Genomic DNA, 17,868 nt, shown 5'->3' with positions numbered 1-17,868 from the left:
TACAAACAGCCGAACATAGTACCTCCTCCTTTTTGTGAAGTCGGTAAAAATAAAGGATGTATAAAACTTAGTATCATAAGTGATAAGGGAGATTTTTCGAATAATACCATAGTTTCTTTAGAAACAAGAAAGTATTTATAAACAGAGTCATATCATGGACACTTACTTAGTAGGTACACGCAGAACTAAGGCTAAGTATCCATCTACCTATCTAATAGAGATAGTCACTCTTAAAACACAGTTTTAAATAAGTCACACAGATTAAAAAATCTCGAGAATAATCAATTACATTTGGGCCATTTTTTAAATAACAAGATAAGATCAAAACTACTTTAGATATTTTCCGATAAGTTAGAAACTTGTGGGAAAGGCAATTTGCTTCACTTCACCTGGTATTTACATGACGAGACAAAAACATGGCCACGTTTTGTCCTATGCAAGAAAACGTGCTTACTTTAACCACATGTTCATTTGTTATGTCCACATCCTAGCATTTCATTCATCATTAAATTATTTAATGCTTATCAAGAACAATGCCTTATTAGATTAAAGGCATTTACTTAAACATGGAACGTCTCTGACTCTAAATGGATCTATTCTAGGAACCCGTATATCCGAACTAGGTAATTTCTGTGACAATCAAAGAAAGTAAGCTTTCTGACTGCGGAGCAGAACACATAAAATTTGCCACTAACCTCCTCTTGCTTAGTTAGTTAGAGGCTTGCTTACTGCAGTCGATTATATTATTAGAGATGTTGATGATGACGACTTCTAAAAGACACACGCAGAGATATAATATTTAAAAAAAATTGTTTTGCTCAAAACAGTCGACGTTTATACATTATTATGAAGGTTGTATAATATTACGTTAAATGTTATATTAATTATAATTATACAACAGGCATTAAAATAAAAACTCTCCAAAATAAAATTCAAAGAATTTCACTGCAATTATTCTAGCATACCATCCACCAACAGACCGTATAATAGCATAATCCACCACACTTTTGTTTTGTTTCGAGTTGTCTGTATTTTGAAAATAGTTTTGACATTGGCTGCTCCATTCAGAGCTATGGGCTTTCTCTACATAAATTGTCATAATCTCTTCCCCTGGCTGAGGTTGTAGTTCATCAGAAATCTCAAATGTGTATGTAGTCCCTTAGCCAGCTCTTTCGATGCCCGATAACAAAGAGATCAGAACAAGTACCTAATTTGTAGGACCTAATAATTGTCAAAGTGTGAGAGAGCCATGCTTCGGTACGAATGGGCTGGCTCGACCGGGGTGATACAACGCTTGCGTTGTGTGGGTGAAGGTTTATTAGGTTACCGGAGGCCCAATTACCATTCCCAATCTTCCTAATCCCCGATTCCCCAACAGCCCTTAAATTCCTAACCCCCACAGCTGAAAGGCAAAGGGAAAGGCAAGGAAACCGGCAACACACTTGTAACACCTCTTGTGTTTCAAGTGTCCATAGGTGACGGCGATTGTTTACCATCAGGTGATCCGTCTGCTCGTTTTCCGGCTTAAACTCTAAAAAAATATTATAATTATATAACTTAAGTCATAAATCTAAATCTGCGAACAAATCCACACCTTTTTTTAGGACATTGGCGCGAGTATAAGTCACATCAAGGTTAGCGTGTCTAAGCAAGTTTTTGCGAACTCGTGTTGGTACACAAGAGCGGGCAAATACCTTGTTTTGATTTTGCTTTAAGGAATGCTTCGCCATTTGCGTCACTAGATGTTTATTCGTATAACTCGTTCAAACCAGAAGTTATAAAGATAGATATTGGCAAAAATGGGCCCATGTTTTCATATAGATTTATTTTAATGAATACTTTTTTTTATGACGGGACGAATCCTTCAAACGGCGCCTAGCTTTTTGGGGATAAAAGACTGAGTGAGGAGCGTGGGATTTTTTCCTCACTAAAACTCTGGTGGCCACTTTTTGCACTTTCTGTGCCAGGTCCTCTAAGTAGACCTCTTCCGGAGCCCCCACGGTGCAACACCTGTTACGGCACACCCCTAGGGATATGGAATACGCATAGGAACATTGAATACCTATGACATAATGTAGTCTTTGTACACTTTCATGTCTTTCAAAGAATACTTAAAATAAATGCTCGCGAAATCCGGTTATTTATCTATGATGGTAATTGCCTTTGTGGCAATTATTCACGAACAGAACATGTGGTGGGTACCTATCTACGTAGGTACATTATTATATCGAAACACGACATTTGCACAATTTATTCCTAGGTAAGTACAATGAGTAATTTAAATGAAAATGTTGACAGTTTGTATTGTTTAGACCTATTTCTTATTACCGACATATTTCAATAGAGTAATTAAGGCGACACAGCAATTTTATTGTCCAGGCGAACACCCTTCCTAGTTACCACATCGTACGATTTAATCGAGATAAGTCGTTTAAGCATTCTTTATTTTGCAACTTAGTGTTCAAAGCTTATTTAATGTTTTGTTGGTGCAGATAGGTGACTCTATTGAATTAGTCCAAAAAAGTTATCCTGATAAAGACAGTTCTGATCCACTATACTTTTCAGATAAGTCCATAAAATATCCTGTAATAGCGAAAGATTGAACTTTGAGACAAGATTGCCATTGTGGGACGATATAAGTGTTTTAGAACATATGGGTTTGTTGGTTAATTGACCTTTTTTTAAGGGGATAAATCATCCAATGACTTATCCCGCCTTGGGCGAGGCAAGAGGGAGTGTCAGATTCTTACTGACTAAAAACCAGCCCGTTCCTACTCCTGCCTGTCGAACCGGAGCCCCGGTAAACCCGCTGGGTAGTCCGCAGCTCTGGTTAATTAGCCTAAGGGTGACTGTTAGTGTAAGTTAGCTGTAACACTTAACTACGACTAGTAGGTAGTTGTATCTATGTGGTAGTTGTATACCGGAGTGGTTTAGGAGTCTGACGTCCCCTTTATCTTTCCAAAGCGAGGGGATAAGGATTTTCAAGATTAGAGTCAAAAATAAAACCAGATGGACCCGGTACAGAAGTATCAAATTTTAGCCTGTTAAACAAACTTGCATATCTAAATTCTTTCATTTGTTGAGTCCTCTTAGAGGCAAGTTGCCAAAAACAAGAAGGTGAATGAACATGCGTATCTGCGAACCCACAAGTAGTTACGGGCGGCAGCACGCGCCACAATGGTGAAAGATAAGTTACTTGATGTGCATCGAGCTGTGAACCGAAAGTCTGGTGTTTACATGCGAAATACTCGCATCCCAGTTCACGCTAGACCACCATAAGCCACGCTTGTCCAGTCTGTTCATGTTTTTTTGTGATTGTTGCGTAACTGTGTATCGTATCGTGTTTTTAAAGACATCAGAGGAGTTGACGCTGTGTTTTTATCATCATCTTTGGCGGTAAATATTTGCCGATATTGAAATGAATATTAATAGTTTTAAGTAAATAGTAAGTCTGTTGTTTGGTGTACCTCAAGGCGTCTATGCAAATTGCATTGTTTTCTTACGTTCAGATAAGATAATGAGCATTTCATTGAAGAGTTTGAACACGTGTAAGTTTCTATTAGATGCTGTTTATGTGGGTGTTGTTTTAAAAATAACGGTTTAGTGTGTCTAGAAATGAAGGCGGATTATTCTAGTTTTTACCATAGTAACTAAATGTAAACGAATGAGTGTTCGAGGAAGTTGGTATTTTGCAGATCATGTTAAAAGCTATTTTCACAATCAATTCTATTCCGGTGCGCAAAAATAAGGTAAACAATCCTAAATGTGTACTTAAACGTATTTAGATAGTACCTAGTAGAAAATGAATTTCATTAAAGTTTTTCTTAGGAAGTATGTTATGCTGTACCTGCTCGTAGTTGATGTTTTTCTTAATATCATTAAAGAATTTAAAGTGGAATCTATAGGCTGGATAAAAAGTTTTTTGCACTCATGTGACGTGTGTTTAATTTGCCAAATGTTTCGCGTCCTCTGTCTTTAGTTCCTACTTTTCCTTTACAAAATCTCGGTGAAATATTTTAAGTGGTATTTTATAGAGCCGATAGAAATGTTTTTTCTTCGCACTTCTGAGCTTGACTTGCCAAATGTTTTGCTTCCCATGGAATCAAATATGTCTTCCGTTTTTGCTGATGATGTCACTACAAGACAACTCCTGAAAACCATCAGATAAAATGTTTTGTAGGCAGATTTAATATACCTACCATAATCTATTATATGTATAAAAATAAGTCGTATTTTCCTTCCTGACGCTATAACTCCAGAACGCACCAACCGATTTCCATGGTTTTGCATTCGTTGGAAAGGCCTCGGGCTCCGTGAGGTTTATAGCAACAAAATTCTGGAAACATTCTGAGAGAAAGGCATTAAAACCGGGAAACGGAGTTCGCCGGGTTTGCTAGTATATAGTAAATACCTACTTTTAATGAACGTTCTTTCATATAAATCACTTGACTAAGTAATAAATATGCTATGCAGTTCAGATTGGGATCTATCTATTAACGTGTGCATGCACAATGCCTTGAGTCTGTGAGCTGCTTTCCAATTACTTATGTGACATTATTTTTCTACCTATATTTATTAAATGATAAATGATAAATGATATTTATTTCTGTAAATAGATTATAAAATAACACTTTTACACGTCAATATTTCAAATAGCTAGATGAGGCCGGCATTTCCTATCCGACTACTCTGAGAAGAAATGCCGAAACAAACTCAGAGGTCATAGTCTCTTTTAAAGTCCAGACAAAATCAATTAAAGATGTCGGAGAACCGTGCAAGTTTATTCTGTAGTGGTCTTTTGAGGAAAGAACCACAGCAGTTTGATTATTTAGGTAGCTATTCACTCAGAATGGGGGAATTTATATGTATAGGCTGATTATATCCTGCTCTGTTTTCTTTACCAAAGGGCTTTAAGTGAATTTAGTTTCTTACGAAGAATAGTATGCTAGTAGCTACACGGTATATATCTACTTAATTACCTTCTTGGCGAAAAGTATAGTAAGAGCTGCAGACCGCCTAGTGGGTTTCCGGGGCTCTGGCTCGAAGGATTAGAAGGAACAGGGTGGTTTTTAGTTAGTAAGAGCCTGACACTCCCTCTCGCCTCACCCAAGGCGGGAGAAGCCATTGAATTATTATCCCATTTAAAAAAAAAGCTAGACCGCCTAGTGGGTTACCGGGGTTTCAGCTCAAAGAGAAGGAGTAGGAACGGGGCGGTTTTTAGTTAGTAAGAGTCTGACAATACCCTGTCGCCATACCCAAGGTTAGAGAAAACAATGGATGATTTTCCACTCTCAAAAAAGGTATAGGTATTGCTACATATTCTAAACAAAGAAAATAATATTAAAAGACTTGAAAATCTAAGAAAACAGAGGTCTAAAATACTAGGTCAGTATGTTTCACATAATGGATTATTTCATGCGTAATTTACGATCGTCTCTAGTGCTCGGTGCTCCACGGTGGCGGCTTCGCCCCAGTTTTCAGTAAATTGTTCCAATATGGCGTAATAATTCAATCAAATACACGTATTACGAAAGATACGTGTATATTACATTCTCTATTGTTCTTAAAGAAGATAATATTCGATGTATCAATTACTTTCGTTGGCGGGTTTATGTTATTTTGTTATGTAATTGTGGGTTCGTGTTTACTCTAGGGTGTCGTGGTACAAATTGGTTGATGCTCGCAGTTACTTGATGTAACGTAACGTGCTTATTACTAGATACTTATGGGATAGGCAGAGAACTAGTTGATTTGCTAGAAATAAAATTTAGTATTGCAGACTCCAAAATAGTTAAGGAAAAGTCATTAGAAGAATGTAACAACCCAAAAATAACTACCTATAAATTATCGGACTTCTAGCTTCTACCAGCGGCTTCGTCGGCGTTTCCGTGGGAAAAAAGTGGCCTATGTGTTATTCCAGACCATAATCAATAATCAATATCAAACAGGTGTACCTTTTTTGACGTGATTTTGAGTAGCAAACATACAGAAACTCATAAACTTTGGAATTTATACTATTAGTAAGAAGTAAGAGTAAGATTTATGTGTAAGGTCATTGACCAACAATAATAAAAGTGTTGAGAGTGGATACCTATTATATACCACCTATTATATGGCAACCGCTCAACGTCCACAGACGTCGCGGAAGGCCCAAAAGGAGATGGCGGGGCGAACTCGACATCTATGACGAGGATTGGCCGCAAAAAGCTTTCGCCCTGCAGTGGGACGATCATGGCTGAAATCTTAATCTAAATCTATTATATGGCAGCTGCTTCTATGTGACCATAACTGTCTAGATGTTATCATATTATATACAAAATTATGGTAGGTTGAACATATAAGGAGGTCATGTGACAAGGAGAGCATGATTATTACTAGTGTTACCTTAACCTAGCCTAGGGTCTGAATTAAATCTTCTATACTAGATAGGTGTCAAGTGTAACCTACCTAGTAACAATGACATAGGACTTTGTAGGTAGGTAACTATTTACCAATTATTAAGTTCATGCCTATTTTTATATTAATATTTAATTATCGATGCTATAAGGTCCACTTTGAATACTTTATTTTGCGTTGGATAGTGCATTTATCGCTAGGAGCCAGGAGACGAGCAGAGCGGGTGAAACCAAAATATTTGGGTATCAAAACTTTTTTTAACTAGGACATACAGAACTAGTAGTCGTGTTATTTCTCAAGGAAAAATATCTTAAGGAAATAACAAGTTTGTTATTATTGCAGGTAAATAAGTGTTCTTAAAGATTTCTTAGAAATACTACGTGTCGCTTTTCTGCATACCTAATTAATAACGTCACATTTTTTATTTACCGATTTCATATATTTCGTAAGTAGGAAATAAGAAGCATATAGTTAGGCTTTTTTTCCTGTGTCGGTACCTAAATAGGTAGGTAGATAAAAGGTGAAAAAAATAAGACACTACGTCTTATTGGAGTTTGGGCCTTTGTGGCACCCACTTTCTTTTCACCTTTTATCTTAATAAATCTCGAGACTTTTGCTTGATAGTGTTGATAGATATTTAGTCGTACTTAAGGCCTTTTGACTTTTCCTCGACTCTCATCTGATTTATCGCGCCTAAACTCACAATAAACATTTTGTTTGTTATTGAACCGATAGGATTCTAATCGCCATGTAGGTACCTAATTTGAATGCAAATATAGCTCAATAAATCTATCCGTCCATGTAAGGTTAGGTAATCTAGTACTTTTTTATTAATTCATCCATCCGCTCGTTTCTTGCCGTTCGGTATGTAGCTACTAAGTACCAACTTTAAATAAGAAACCCTACCGGCCTTATACCAACTGAAACACAATGAACCTACCACATAGAAGACAAAACAAACATAACCATAGGTTAGTTACAGAGATCGGACTACTTACGAGAGACGCGATGACAGCAACGGTTACTGGAGATAAATGCGATAACTGTACCGTAATGACTGTTGTCCCGTTTGTTGCATATACATACGTACCTACCTACTTACGTAGACATACTTTAATCGCATGATGATTTACTATGTAATGTATTTTTAGCATTTTTGCAATGATGATGACAATGCTCTCGTGCACATCATCGTTTGCATTTGCTGATGCAGAAGCGAGAACCTCATTGCAGTCATCAAACGGTTAAAATACAATTTTATTATAACTTACGTGAGATATACTGAATTAATTATTATGTTATCGGCTTACTCGCGTAACTGTGTAACGTAACACGTCTTGTGTCGCGGAATGCTGCTTATAAATATGAGCCTCTAGCATAGCTTGAAACTAGTCGAGTTCCTCGTCAAACAGTTACGGTTAAAATATGTTCAATGCTGAACAAACGCATTATCATTTAGAGGGGTTGTTTATAATCGCCACGGTTGGCCAATTGATAGGCGTAGTTAGGTTATTTAACTTAGTTAACTGAAATTTGTGTGGTTACTACTGGTCGGCACTTTTTTTAAGGGGGGAAAATCATCCAATGACTTCTCCCGCCTTGGGTGAGGCGAGAGGGTGTGTCAGACTGTTACTGATTAAAAACCACTTCGTTCCTACCACTGCTTTTCGAGCCGGAGCCCCAGCTCCGGATCAGACTGGACTGGGTGGCTGGTCGCAGTTTTGGATCATACCCAGGTTCAACTAATTTGAATTTTTTGAGTTTTATAAATCGCGGTAATTTGTAGGAGTCGGTACTCTATATTTACGTACACTTTGTAGTTGGCATGTAGCGTCGTTCTTAGAGAAACGAAGGGTCTGTGTGTCAATGCAACAATGTCTCGATAGCCGCTATGTACCAGATAGAATATAGACCGTAATTTGTATGAACTATCAGCCACCTATAATCAAGTAAAAATACCTAGTTATGAAGAACTTTAATTACAACCACGTGGCGCTGTTATCAAATAAAATCAATGACGTAAACTAAACGTAAAGATCGCGTAAGACCCCCTGAATGTTGATACAGGCATTTAGGAGATAGATGATGATCGATGACCAAACATCAGAGGACCTTGTGGGATGATTGATCGATAATATACAAATTAGCATTTTAATGCCATTCATTTGACCCTCTTTGTTAATCTACATAGATATTGTAAACTCACCTAATCTTAAAGAGAGTAAACGCCACACGTCACAAGTTGAATAATCTGCTTAATTTAATTACTCAACCGAAGTATGAATTTTCTTTCAGGCTGTTGTTAGGTGGGTATATAACGTTTCCTTGATATATAGATAGGTCTAATGCATTTTATTGATACCTACTTACTTCAGTAGGGCTAATGCCGATCGGTAGTTACAAAGTGCCTAGTGAGTTACCGTGACTCCAGCTCGAAAAACAGGACTACTCCTGTAACTACCCCTTTACTACAAAGGGGTGGTTTTGGCCCAAGGTGGGAGAAGCTATTGGATGATTATTCCCCAAAAAAAAAACCATACTTACTTTAAGAAATGATGCGTCATCCATCTATTTTTGTAACAATAACATTTTGAGATTTCAAATAGGTATCTATCTTACGTTGGTGCATTTAAATCCTCATTAATTTCTTTTTAGAAATACAGATATTATGCAAATTGCACAAAAGTAACGCTTTAACTATTCTGAATTGTGCAATAGGTATAATGAGTCGTTTATGACGGCATTGCGAAGTTTACTGCTATGTTTAAATCCAATTAGCTGCTTTTCGAGAAAATACAATGCAAATACGTAGTGGTTAGGTTTCATTTGAGCTTAATTTTGACCGTCTGTTTTGCTCCAAGGGATAAACTTATATGTATAACCTTTGCTGGTGATTCATTGATGGTACGTTATTTTGTAATTGTTTGTAATCAATTTGAACCTACGTGCAAATAGAATTCCAACTGAGCTAAAGTTTTAGACCAATTGCAACACTTAAAAGAATACTAAAAGTATATTTGCATAGTGTTTAAACAGGAATTGATGCAATAATTGCAAATAAACCTGATCAGAAACCATTGTATTCTTAATCTGAACAGTTAAACCAAAACCGAAGGACGAATAATGACCTACATCAACCAATGGTTATGCAAGTATAACCCTAAAACAATGATGTAAACTGCGGACCATAGATCGCCGTTATTAACAATGGTGAATAAGTGAAAGTGCAACTTAACTACCGGACCGTTCCGGTGGGCTATTGTTTCTATAACGCATTGTTTTCATTAGCGCCGGTCCTTGACGCCGGTATACTGGTTGTGTGACTTCTATGTAGCAATAATCTAGTTAAAACCCCTTTTTACAAAACCGCTAAAACAATTTAAACTTCAATTCCAGATAAGGAGAACGAAATATGAGAGATATGCTACAATGACCATCACAGAAGTGTTAAAGGAATGGACACTAAGAAAGCAGAAATAGTCTCATGGCTCTTCTTTCTGTTATTTTCTTACGCGACTGGACAAGCCTCGATATGTCCAGCCCCGGAATCAATCCTCCCATGTATATGCACAAACCGGCACGAAGATATTCAAATATGGTCAGTATTTGAATGATGTATCATAAAGACCCTTTACGTTGTGAGTAATTAATGACTAAAAACTTTCGGTTTCAGGTGCACACACAGCGACTTGCCCCAAGTACTAAAAGGTGTTCAGAAAGTTGGAGATCTGATCAGGAAACCCATAGATGAGCTGATAGTAGAAAATAACTATCTCCCGTCCCTCCCAGGGAAGATATTTCAAAATGTGAAAATAATGAGACTTATGCTCCGCCACAATGGGCTTGAGCGAGTATCAGCGGCTTGGCTAGAGTCGCAAGAGATGAATCTCGTAGAAATATTCATCGTCGAGAATGATTTGAAGAGTCTACCATCAGAGAGTCTAATGAAATTACAGAACCTACAAGCTTTAACAATTCAATCACAAAATCTAAAGAGAATACCAGCCTTCTCTGGTTTGCAGAAACTACGTTACATAAACATACAGTCGGAAAGTCTGAATGCTGTCAATGAAAACACTTTTGAAAACTTACCCAACTTAGAGAAACTGTTTATCCAAGGAAGTATAAATCTCAGAATAGTAAGAGAAAATGCATTTTACAACTTGCCTAAGTTACGAAGACTGGAAATAACGAATTGCGGTATTAACCTCATCCACATGAGGGCTCTATCTCTACTGCCTTCACTAAGCGAAATATCTTTTAGCAACAACAAAATCTCAGATGCAACGATGGTTGGAAGAGCTATGAGAGACTTGCCAGTATTATCTCATTTAAATCTAAATAACAATTTAATTGACAAACTAAGCGAAGGCGGTTTTGTCGATCAACCAATGTTGGAGAAATTATTCCTGGCTCATAACAACATTAATGTAATACATCATGGTGCCTTTCACAGAGTTCCAAAGCTCAGAGTTGTGGATTTAAACTATAACAAAATAAGCCAAATACATCCAGAATCATTTTTACAACAATCTGGCAGCGGAGTTGAAGAGCTCACTTTGATTGGAAACCAAATAATGCATATTTCAGAGTTCAGATCACTACTCGATGCGTTACCTCGTTTGAAATTCTTAGATCTAAGTGACAATTTGTTACAAGAGATCCCACGGGGAGCTCTGAGAGGTCACCCTAGTTTAGAAAGATTACATTTGAACAAAAATAATATAAAATTCATTCAAGCAGACGCTTTTGTTGCAATGCCTGCTTTACGGGAGTTACATCTAAGTAACAATTCACTAAATGACATGAATGAAGGCCCTTACTGGAATTTGCCTGCACTGAAGGGGCTAGACTTATCCTACAACTACTTCACACGAATGCAGCCAAAACTGTTATACCATCTCCCATCATTACGTAGGATCAACTTGAGTCATAATCAACTATCAATTATAGACCCAATAACTTTCATGGAGTTACCTTTATTGGAGTACGTGAACGTATCAGGAAATAGTTTGGTATCTATACACCCAGCAACATTTAGGAATTTGGCGAATCTTTATGAGTTGGATGCCAGTGTAAACAGATTAATTGAGTTTGTACCTGGATTACCACGAGGTCTAGAAAAGTTATATCTCCATCAGAATCAGATAACAAGTTTACCGACGCCTCCATCACCAGATTTAGATTTACCATCTCTGAGAACTTTAGACATTTCGAGTAATGGCATTCAGAAAATTCCTCACGGGAGTTTGAAAACTTTGCATAATTTACGACGATTTTACATGAAAAGGAACGGCTTGAGGCAGGTTGAAATGACGACTTTCAGCGATTTAAATCGACTGGAGATTTTAGATTTGAGTTACAATCAAATTATGGCTATTCACCCAAAAAGCTTTAGCAAACTGAACCAACTAAAACAAGTGAACTTGCATGGAAATACTATAGAGAACTTTGACTTTATGGCAATCCAAGATAACGCTGCTCTATCTACTCTGGATTTCAGTAAAAATAAACTAAAAAGTATAAGTCCTAACCTTGTGAACAGAGCTCTAGATGTAGAGACATTGAATATATCTTCAAACAATCTGAATGAATTGCCTGCTACATTGAACATGATGTCTCGGCTAAAAGTTTTGGATGCTAGCTTCAACCACATAAAACATTTTGATGGTAATTCCATAAACAGCATAAACACACTAACCGAATTCAAAATGCCGAACAATAAATTAATGGAACTAAGAACTGGAAGTTTCAAAGACCTCCGAGATCTTGAAACAATAGATTTGGACAACAATAACATTGAAGTAGTACATCCGAAAGCGATAGCGAACCTACCGAACTTGGTCTCTATTTATTTAAGTCGAAATCACATAATAGACTTACCCGACAGAGTATTTTCTAATCTTCCGAAGTTAAGGATTATAGAAATGCAAGGGAATCGGTTGCAATATATTTCTCAGCGAGCTTTCGAGAGTATGCCCTTGGTGCAATATATGAATTTAAGCAACAATCAAATTACCAGTATCGATAATTCTGGCTTGAGGCAATTGTCTTCACTGGAAGTTTTGGATCTTAGTTTTAACAGACTAATGAGATTGACAAGAGCATCATTTCAGTATATGGAATGGTTGGTAGAACTTAATTTGGATAATAATATGATATGCCACATTAGCGGCCAGCCTTTCGATTTCATGCCTCGCCTCAAGGTTCTTTCTTTGCGACACAATAAACTGACGACAGTTGTGGAAAACACATTTGCTAAACTAAGAAATAACATCGCAATTTTGGATATTGATGGTAAGTACAACTAAATATTGTTTGCGCAATTCAGCGTGGCCGACGACGGAAATGTGCTAGATGTCTAGTTTGTTTTTGGTGCTATTCTTGATCCCAATAAGGTATTTTTTAAACAGGATGTACAAAAGTTTTTCTTATAATTTCAGGTAATCCAATAATTTGCAACTGCCAGATAGTTTGGCTGAAGTCGTGGCTGTCGGAGTCGTCTTCTATTGGGCCTAAATGTGCTGACGGCACTTACGTCAAGACTATGCCATTCGGAAGGGATGACTGCTCAAACGCTGCAGTTACCAAACTGGAAGAAGGAGACCTTCGAACGTGTATGACACACGAGAACGAAGCACTTCTACCTAACTTGGCGACCTCGCAAGTATATTCAACCTTAGACAAAATAAAAGATTACACAACACAAATTAAGAACACCTATCAAGCCAACAAAATTAACAGACCATCTCCAGAAGAATCAGACTACTTCTACGACGAATATGTAGATTATCCTTATAACGAAACTTTATTGGATGGATTGAACAATGAAGTGAGTGCGTCGCAAAATAACAGGTCAGGTGGCCTTCCGACCTTATACGCTTCTATGAAAAACACAACGGACAAAAACAAGCAAGTTCCTCCAAAGCCTCCCGACAGCAGCTTCACGTTCTTTGGGATGCCTCTACCGCCGATTGATATGGGAAAAATACTGAACACAGGGCGCAAAATAGACTGGGTCGATAAGAAAAATTCGCACACTCACAGTCACTCTCATTCTCATAATGGAAATAAATATCAGCTACCAGAAACACCCAAGTTTGAAACTGGTGGATTCGCACCAATTCTACCGACGACAGCTGGAGGATTCAAGCCCATTCCTGATCCGACTCTCAACATCACTAATACACCTGTGCAAACACAAAGTGCCAGTACAACTCACAACAGACAAGGTGCTGTAGAAGAAACCATTTCAGTAGTATCAACCAAACCACCTGTGAAAACAGTTCATAACAATACTACACATAAGAAAATCAAAAGTGAAATACACGAACTGCAAGCCTACATTGATGATGACAACAGCACCCATGTTGCCTACAACAGAACCAAAAATGTTGAAGAACAGAAACAGGATCCTAATAACCTGAGCAAATACAATCTGATGGAGTCTAATTTAACCATAACACAAGTTACTGAAAAAGAGAGCTTGCTTATAACAACAGATACAAGTAATGATATGTCTCTACATGCTTGGATGGAGAGCAGTACTTCTTCCTATTCCTCATCTACAGCAGTGACATCTAAACCTCCAATGAAGAAGCATATTGAGCAGGCAGCACCTACAGCTTTATCAGCAGTATTGGTACCCAGCACTGCAGAGTTGAATGAAAGGAATCATGGCAAGAGGCCAGCAACAATCACTAAAGTAAATCTCCCACAAGTAGAACACTATGACCACAGAGACAACTTTTCACCAAATAGAGAGCCAAAGACAAGATTTTCGGAAGTTATGACTACTGGCAACACAAAGACAAGGCAGATTGGTGAAAATGACTGGTATTATAAAAACTATAATAATTCAAATTTGGAACCATACATTGCGCCGGGAGTACACAAGCCAGAGAAGCCAGTATCAAGAAGTAATGTTAATGGATATGATAAGTTAATATTTAGTGTTACATTATTCTATACAATTTATAAAATGTTATGAGCACATACATACTTGTGTATCCTCTTGAAAAACTAACTTAAAAATAGTTACTTAAAGTAAAGACAAAAATGTGTATATAATGTGGAAAAATTGGTAATATTATGATAAATAAATACATGATATTATTTGATTTGGTTTATTTTAACAAAACAGATCATTATTATCATATTTGTTGTTATCACACTGATTCACTTAATTAATTATGGTTTACATATTATTGCATCATTTACACAGAAATAGGTTAAAGTAAACAGTATAACAAAGTTATCCCTTTTTATTGAGAATAGCATTCGAAAACAAATTATATTGGAACAATGATTCATTCAGTTGGCGCTTTGAGCTCTTATAGGAACCTAGGAACTCTTTACATAATCAAACTTAAAAATAACAAAGACATATTACTGGTTTGCCTGTCAATGAAATACAATACCTAACAAGTTAAACATTGTTACTACAAAAATATTCTCTCATTTTCTCTAAAGCTCGGTATCTGTGAGAAATTTTATTTTTTTCTTCCTTTGGTAATTCACCATAAGTTTGGGTGTAACCATCAGGTTGGAAGACGCAGTCCCATCCAAAGTCCCTTGATCCTCTTGGAGCCACAATTTGTCCATGAGTTACACCTTGAAAGAGCTTCACATCTAGATCTCCGTGACCAGAACAATATGCAAATGTGCACACTGCCTTAGCAGATTTATCCTCCCAACCAGTAAGCATTTTTGTAAGCCCTTCTGGTTCTAATTTCTCTAGAAACCACTTGATGTACGGCCCCGGGAGGCCCTTCAATGCGTTAAAACAGAGAGCCGTGTCTTCTACCACCACAGGCCTCTTCAATTGTCGCGCAGCCTCTTGACATTTCTTTATAGACACTTCATCTATCTCCCCTTGAAGCTCTGGCAAATCTAGCTTGTGGCTAATTACTTCTAAAGGAAAACTGCTGCCTAAAATAGCTCTCACCTCTTCTAATTTTTTCGCATTGCCAGTGACGAAGGTTATGGTTCGGTGTGACATTTTTAAACGATATTGCACAACTAAATGTAATTATTAATAAAGTGTATGTGGTAAATTGTTTATTGAATCACTTAATACGACTATATTTATACAGAAATTATACAAAAACTTTTGAAAATGGGTAGACTTTGAAATGGTTCACTGTTTTCAAAATGTTTTGACATTTTTTGAAAGCTCATGTATTTGACATTGACACATGTTGACATGTGTCACTATGGATGGTCTATTTTTGATACGAGAATATCAGTACGTTAATTCGTACCAGCACACCATAGACAATTAGTACCAACGACAATCTTAACTTTTATAATGACTGTCAAATTTTAGTTTTGATTGCCGCTTGGCAAAAATCATTAGTTTGTAGAATTTGAGCGAATTGTAGTTGTTAATAATTGTTATTATTGTCTTATTTGCTGTTAAAAAGCAGACATTGTTACTTACTGTACAAAAATATACCCTTCAAAATGCCGAGTCAAGAAGTTTTAACCACAAAAGTTGTGGTTCATCCTCTGGTCTTACTGAGTGTGGTGGACCATTTCAATCGTATGGGTAAAATAGGTAATCAAAAGCGAGTTGTCGGCGTTTTGCTGGGTTGCTGGAGAGCCAAAGGAGTCTTGGACGTCTCGAACAGTTTTGCAGGTAAATTCCTTTTTTATTAATTTGGTAATAAACACTAGAACAAAGCTGTTCCACTAGTCACACAATACGTTGGTGTAATTCGGTACCACTCGTAGCATTGTCGACATTTTAGCCATTTACCGTTATGAAACTGGCCCTTGATGTGAGAAAAGCTCAATTTAATAATGAAAAATGTAAACAAAGCCAGTCAGCAAGTTGGTGAGTCAAAAGATAAAAATACTCCTGAACCATAGTCAAAGTTTATGCTTAACTTACTTTTTATCAATAAGACATTCAGTTCAAAATGTATTCTGTAACTATGAAGATTCTAATTTGTATTTTTGTCTATTTCCAGTACCATTTGATGAAGATGACAAAGACAAATCCGTTTGGTTCCTCGACCATGATTACTTAGAGAACATGTATGGCATGTTCAAGAAGGTCAATGCCAGGGAGAAAGTAGTGGGCTGGTACCACACTGGTCCCAAACTACATCAGAATGATGTAGCCATCAATGAGCTGATCAGGCGCTACTGCCCTAACTCAGTCCTTGTCATCATTGATGCCAAACCAAAAGATCTAGGCCTCCCCACTGAAGCTTACCAAGCAGTTGAAGAGGTCCATGATGATGGTTCACCAACAACAAGAACGTTTGAACATGTACCCAGTGAAATTGGTGCTGAAGAGGCTGAAGAAGTTGGTGTAGAACATTTACTTAGAGACATCAAGGATACCACTGTTGGTAGTCTGTCTCAGAGGATCACAAACCAGTTGCTTGGTCTGAAGGGGTTGCACTCGCAACTGAGTGAGATCAGAGACTACCTGGTCCAAGTAGGGCAGGGTTCCTTGCCAATGAACCATCAGATTATCTACCAGCTGCAGGACATCTTCAACCTTCTGCCCGACATAGCTAATGATAGCTTTATTGATAACCTCTACATCAAAACGAATGACCAGTCTCTTGTGGTGTACTTGGCTGCTCTTGTGAGGTCTATCATTGCTCTACATAATCTTATCAACAACAAGATTACAAACAGAGATGCAGAGGAAGGAAAGAAAGATGAAAAGGACAAAAAAGATAAGGACAAGAAAGAAGGAAAGGACGGCAAGGAGGACGACAAGAAGGACGAGAAAACAAAAGATAAAAAAGAAAAAGAAGAAAAGAAAAAGTAATTTAGAATCGTCATTAGAATAAGTTGTTTGTAATGCTGAATTATTTTTAAATAAATTGTATTTACTAATTCAATTGTTTATTTTTCTTTTGTGGTTTAGGGTTTAAATATTAACATAAAAAAGTTTTGTCCGTTCATTGCATACTTGTTTGCCCAAAATTGATGATCCAGGTAATACACAGTACTGAATAAAGAAGTTAAAATTAATTTTGTATTCAAATTAGAATGAAATTGTAGTATATTTCTTTTTTTTTATAATGTGGATTAGAATTTTCTCCTCTGGGTGCGTTTACAAACATACAATTTCACATACACATGATACCCAGACCCGGAACAATCAATCAACCAAACAATCTGGGGATCATACAGAGTTGTTCCGTGCAGGAATTGAACCCGCGACACGACGCACAGCACGCCCAGCTACCGCGCCAACAGTGCAGTCAATTTATTTGAATAAGATTGAAGTTGATAATAAATCCTCGTTTTAATATAAAAAACAATTGCAGTCTAGATCTAGAATTTGATTATAATCAAAACTGATCGATATTGATAATGTTTCTTCAAACTAATATGATCCTTGTGCAGGCATTTCTTCAACAAAAAACTGCTACTCTCGCTTGCATTTTTATTTCAGTTGTATCTGTAGTTGCACCTACCTAATTATAAGGAAAAAATATGATT

The 17,868-nt window shown here is 37.0% G+C and overlaps 3 protein-coding genes across 3 annotated transcripts; 2 read left to right on the top strand and 1 right to left on the bottom strand.

Annotated features, from left to right (window-relative positions):
* Positions 1 to 3,235: 3,235 nt before the first annotated feature.
* On the top strand, positions 3,236 to 14,511 carry LOC118273075 (protein artichoke). Its single transcript, XM_035589845.2, has 4 exons — positions 3,236 to 3,396; positions 9,793 to 9,994; positions 10,070 to 12,693; positions 12,840 to 14,511. The coding sequence occupies exons 2-4, from the start codon at positions 9,852 to 9,854 to the stop codon at positions 14,384 to 14,386; spliced, it is 4,314 nt and encodes a 1,437-aa protein (XP_035445738.2). The 5' UTR covers positions 3,236 to 3,396; positions 9,793 to 9,851; the 3' UTR covers positions 14,387 to 14,511.
* LOC118273085 (inosine triphosphate pyrophosphatase) lies at positions 14,509 to 15,577 on the bottom strand. The gene has a single exon (XM_035589857.2). It carries the CDS (start codon positions 15,395 to 15,397, stop codon positions 14,825 to 14,827), a length of 573 nt encoding a protein of 190 aa, XP_035445750.1. The 5' UTR covers positions 15,398 to 15,577; the 3' UTR covers positions 14,509 to 14,824.
* A 118-nt stretch (positions 15,578 to 15,695) lies between these two features.
* Positions 15,696 to 17,261, top strand: LOC118273461 (26S proteasome non-ATPase regulatory subunit 7). Its single transcript, XM_035590439.2, has 2 exons — positions 15,696 to 16,036; positions 16,371 to 17,261. The coding sequence occupies exons 1-2, from the start codon at positions 15,862 to 15,864 to the stop codon at positions 17,186 to 17,188; spliced, it is 993 nt and encodes a 330-aa protein (XP_035446332.1). The 5' UTR covers positions 15,696 to 15,861; the 3' UTR covers positions 17,189 to 17,261.
* Positions 17,262 to 17,868: the final 607 nt, after the last annotated feature.

This window comes from Spodoptera frugiperda, chromosome 1, assembly GCF_023101765.2.
Source record: "Spodoptera frugiperda isolate SF20-4 chromosome 1, AGI-APGP_CSIRO_Sfru_2.0, whole genome shotgun sequence".
Lineage (NCBI taxonomy): Eukaryota > Metazoa > Arthropoda > Insecta > Lepidoptera > Noctuidae > Spodoptera > Spodoptera frugiperda.
Note: the sequence above shows the minus strand (reverse complement) of the source record. Positions and strands in the feature narration are given on the sequence as shown.